Raw genomic sequence first — 4,432 nt, forward strand, 5'->3', positions numbered from 1 at the left:
ACAGAAAGGTGGATTTCATCTTTTTTATATATATATATAGCATGTAGAATCCTTTATCATCCAGCAGGGGGCATATTTGATGCACAGCAGGGAGCTAGAGTAAATGTGTCAGCTTGGATCATATTCAGATTATTACCAGTCATTATGTAAGACCGAGCATGACAAAATAAAGCCGGTAACAGGCCTATCCATCAGCTGTTCTTCACCCAGCATTGAGACAAATGATGAACGCAGCGGATATTCACGATACCTTTATTACTGAAATGTGTTTATGTATGTAAAACAGCACATAAAGAACATTTCTCTGTGCAAATACAATTTGGTACTTTAACAACAACCACAGATTCTCATAAAAACCAACGGCATTTTTTTAGGTCCTCTGAAATAAATACAATATGCGTCCATTTGTCAAAGGTATACCCCGTTACTTGTGTCAAATAAGAGGGTGAAAGTGCATCATATATAGAAGTTGGGAGAAGGTTTGGCGGGATGATTGGAGCGAGCATGACGATCAGATTGAGGGGGTTTAAAAATAGTGTTAAATTGCTTTTTCTGTTTCCCCTGCTGTGAGGTACGGATACCAGTGTGCAAGAAGTGCTCAGAATAAAGGAAAAAAAAAAACACTTAGGTGTCCAAATATCTAAATCAAAAGCCCTCAGGGAGCCAGAAGATTCCAATTCACATGCCCTAATACCCACATTCATAGGGTAGCAATTTTTGCCATATCTAAGACCTATAAATAAATAATTGAATAGATTGTAGCAACAGTAACAAACACAAACGTTACCAACGATTCACAGTAATTCTCAAAACAAGTCTGTCCGCTCTAGTCCCTTCACTTTGAGCTTTTTTTCATTACATTGTCTGTCTTTTCACACCATGTATTTCAGAGGGAAAAATAGATTTAGTTTAGCATCGCTCAGTGTTTGCGTGGTGTTAGTGCAGCACACGCTCTCTCAGCCCATACTGTGGTGTTTTTTCCTTTAAAGGACTCATTCTAGTCTCAGCCACACAGCTCACGGGGCTCTTTCCACAGGTAATTACGACTCCTGACAATCCCAGAGGAACCAGAGTGACACCAAATGTTTCCTTTCAGAAATTCTCTGCAAAGATTGGATTCTCACTTATGGCTTTGAAGGAAGAAGAGGAGTGGATGTGGAAGCAGCTGAAAGGGGAGCACTGATTACTTAAGAATTCTACTCTTTCCCCAAAGCTGAACGCAAAACCACGCAGACATTTTTCATCAGTATAAAAAAAAATTAAAAAAAAGGTACTAAATGTTGGGAACCCTGTTTTCACCTAACGTGTAAATGAGGTGAAGAGGAGGAAATCCCTGCCGACATGCACCCCAGCCGGATGCTGTCGGAGGCAGGAGGGATGCCCGTGCGTGATTTTGATCATGATAACAGTGAAGTTTAGCTTCATTCAGTAACAAGGTGAGGCACACGGGTCAGGAGTGACTTCCATCAAAATTCAGAAAAAGAGGGAAAAATCAAAAGCTTTGACCGGTCAGTAGCCAAACATGCACAAAAGTAGCAAAAACACAGGTTCAAAAATCACAAGCTATCTCTTTGTATCCCTTTGTCTGCTGGAGGAGGTGCCCTTTCATTGTTTTCAATGGAAACTGTGCCATCCTGCAGGATTAGGTTAAAGCACAAGATTCAGGAAGGTCTTCAAAGAAGGCTGATCACGCCTACCCAGTATCACTCACCACTTCTCTGTAGCTACTCGTGGACTATTTACACATTTGGATTGTGGATACGACTCTTAACGGATTGACATATTAGAGGCTTCCCACGTGAACATACAGGCTACGATGAGCCTCAATAGAATCCATAAGCCATCACCTGCAAACTCTGAAGTGAACATTGTCAAATATCTGTACAATACAATAGTGCTTTGTTGACATGTGAGTGAATCATCATGGACAGTTATCATACAGTGAGTGGCATATGCATATTATTTAGTGAGAGAGGGTGGGGAGGTTGTCAAATCCTGGAAATAAGCACTTCACATTCAATCACCAAACCGGCTCAGACCAACAGCAGGGGGTCTAAGTCTTCAGTTCACTCATCAAGATGCCCAGTCAGCCGGGCCTACTGCAAATTCAAGTGCACAATTTAAGGAAAAGATTATGGAGGATCATGTAGGCCTATTGCTCCAAACAACTCGAAGGCCTTTGGGTGTTTACTATACTGATAAAAGGCCATTTTTGGGCAAGAATTATTCCTAGAAAAGTAAAGGGAGCAGGAGTATCAGTTGCCAGTACTATGTACATAATCACACACCCACGGAACAACATCTCCATCAATAGTCAGAGCCCGCTGCCTATCAGGCATTTCTCCGGGAGTTACTGGTGGCGGACGCGCGGCCTGTCTCATGGTCCGGTCTGTATTTAAGCCAGCAGATGAGCCATGTGACGACCACGGAGAACATGGCCAGGATGCTGGCTACCGACAAGCAAATGGGTCCCGCCGGCGAGGGCGGAATGCTGTGACTGTGCACAAAGATCAGGCCCATGAACAGCAACACCAGCATGGACAGAAAGGAGAAGATCACGCAGACGCAGCCGGTGGTCAGCGCCACTCTCTTGCAGCTCTGACAGCTGTCGTAGCGCACCGAATCCTGCGAGAGGGTCGTGGCCGTGGACACGGTGGTGGATGGTGTCGCCTGGCTGGCGCTGGACGTCCCCGACGCCTCCTCCCGGCGGAGGGCGACAAGAGCTGGGTGCAGCGGGGGAGGGTACAGCGGCAAAGCGTCCTGTGGCAGGGGGTCCGAGTCGATGTAGAGCGGAAAATCCTCCGTCACCTTGGTGTTGTTGGGCAGGTTTTGTATCCGATAATCCGGCACCGGAGTCCGGTGGCGACAGACGGGGCAGCTGATGCGCCATGGCCGCTCCTCCCGGAGGTGAAGCGTGTTCAGGCACTCCTCGCAAAACGTGTGCAGGCACTCTAGGATCTTAGGAGCCCGGCGGTCAAGGTCGAAATAATTGTAACAGATTTTGCATTCGTACTCCTCGTACGGAAACACCGGGGGGGCCTCGCCGGGGGGTTCCGCTCCGTTTGATGCCAAATCTACCTCTGCCATGTCATCTTTCGCCATTCACATTCTCCGGTGAACACAAAGGGAGCTGGCGGACAGATGCTGATGACGGTGCACGTCTCTCCTCCTCTCCTCCCCCTTTTATTGAAACGCCATCATCCCCGCAGATATTGTGGATGTGTTTTAATAATCCCTCTCGGCGTCCTTTGTGAAGAGCGGGGCGGCTCGGTCGAAACGACCAGGGTCCCGGTGAAATATTAAAAAGCTCTCAGTTGGCGTTGGGCTGTGTGGGAGTAGATGATGTAATGGTGGTGACTCCGGTGCGAGCGAGGGCTCATCCGTCCAGGGAGTCCGAGCATCCCACAGAGCAAAGAGAGAGAGAGAGAGAGAGAGAGACGATGTGTCGCCCCGAAGTCCCGTTATAAAGAGAGAGAGAGAGGTTGTTGTGTTCAGTGCTGGCTGTGCAGGCAGCATTTGACTGCCATGCTCGATCGCAATTACGTAGACACGAGCGGACAACAGGATGCGCTAATTTGGTCAAGTGGGGGCGTCAATTCACTGTTTCCTGTAGAGCACCAGCAAAACATCCAAAGTACAAAATCTGTTTCAATATACAGGCACAGAAGTCCAACTGTACAACTAGCAGCTGATGAACCTGTGAGGGTGATACAGCACTCTTACAGTGATGGAGGTGCTGTCAGAGGGTAGGGATGATTTAGGGAATGAAACTGGGGGGAGTCAGGGACTGAAGGTAAAATAACTTCATCATTTCTGAATATTTAATATCACCCATGACATTGATAGTTTGTGGCATTTGGTTGGGATCAAACTGACCCAAACCGTTCTCTCCACAGGACGCTCATGTACTTTGAAATATGTTTTTGTTTTTTTTTTTTTAGAAGTCGAACTTCTTTTGATGATCGAACTCGTGATTTAGATCACAGGATTTGAAGCAAGGAAATGGATTCCTACCAGTTTTTAGTTGAACTCGACATCAGAGCACATCAAATGAATGATTAAAATTGATTTCACGACAATGACTTCATGAGTTTGTAATAACGGGGACCAAGATATGAAAAATAAAGTCCTGACTTTAGTTTTTTTTAATAATAGGTTGCAAGTGAGGTACTCTGTTTGGATTTCCAGATGAGGATGATTAAATCTCTGGCTGAATAGTTCCTACAGGTTTTACAAGTCAATATACGCTAAGGACATTAATTGATATACGGGTCAAACAACCCCACTTTGGGGGCCACTGAGGGCTGAAAATTGGACCCCATTTGGGATGTCCACATGGAGCCCGTATTTGCCGTGAAATGTTGGCCACAAGTGGGCCGCAGTGGGCAGCCGACACCAAGCCCAAAAGAGCGGACCCGGTGAGGGCTGAACA

The 4,432-nt window shown here is 46.2% G+C and overlaps 1 protein-coding gene across 1 annotated transcript; it reads right to left on the reverse strand.

The window, feature by feature from the left end:
* Nucleotides 1-236: 236 nt before the first annotated feature.
* LOC138615586 (RING finger protein 228) lies at nucleotides 237-3,518 on the reverse strand. Its single transcript, XM_069689347.1, has one exon. It carries the CDS (start codon nucleotides 3,100-3,102, stop codon nucleotides 2,332-2,334), a length of 771 nt encoding a protein of 256 aa, XP_069545448.1. The 5' UTR covers nucleotides 3,103-3,518; the 3' UTR covers nucleotides 237-2,331.
* Between the last annotated feature and the right edge of the window lie 914 nt (nucleotides 3,519-4,432).

This window comes from Brachyistius frenatus, unplaced genomic scaffold (assembly GCF_029030835.1).
Source record: "Brachyistius frenatus isolate BFR_SWC_R1_liver_20210118 unplaced genomic scaffold, ASM2903083v1 Contig_1, whole genome shotgun sequence".
Classification (NCBI taxonomy): domain Eukaryota; kingdom Metazoa; phylum Chordata; class Actinopteri; family Embiotocidae; genus Brachyistius; species Brachyistius frenatus.

Bases quoted from the DNA above. Each gene is read 5' to 3' on its own strand.
- LOC138615586 (XM_069689347.1), bottom strand. From the start codon at position 3,102: ATGGCGAAAGATGACATGGCAGAGGTAGATTTGGCATCAAACGGAGCG.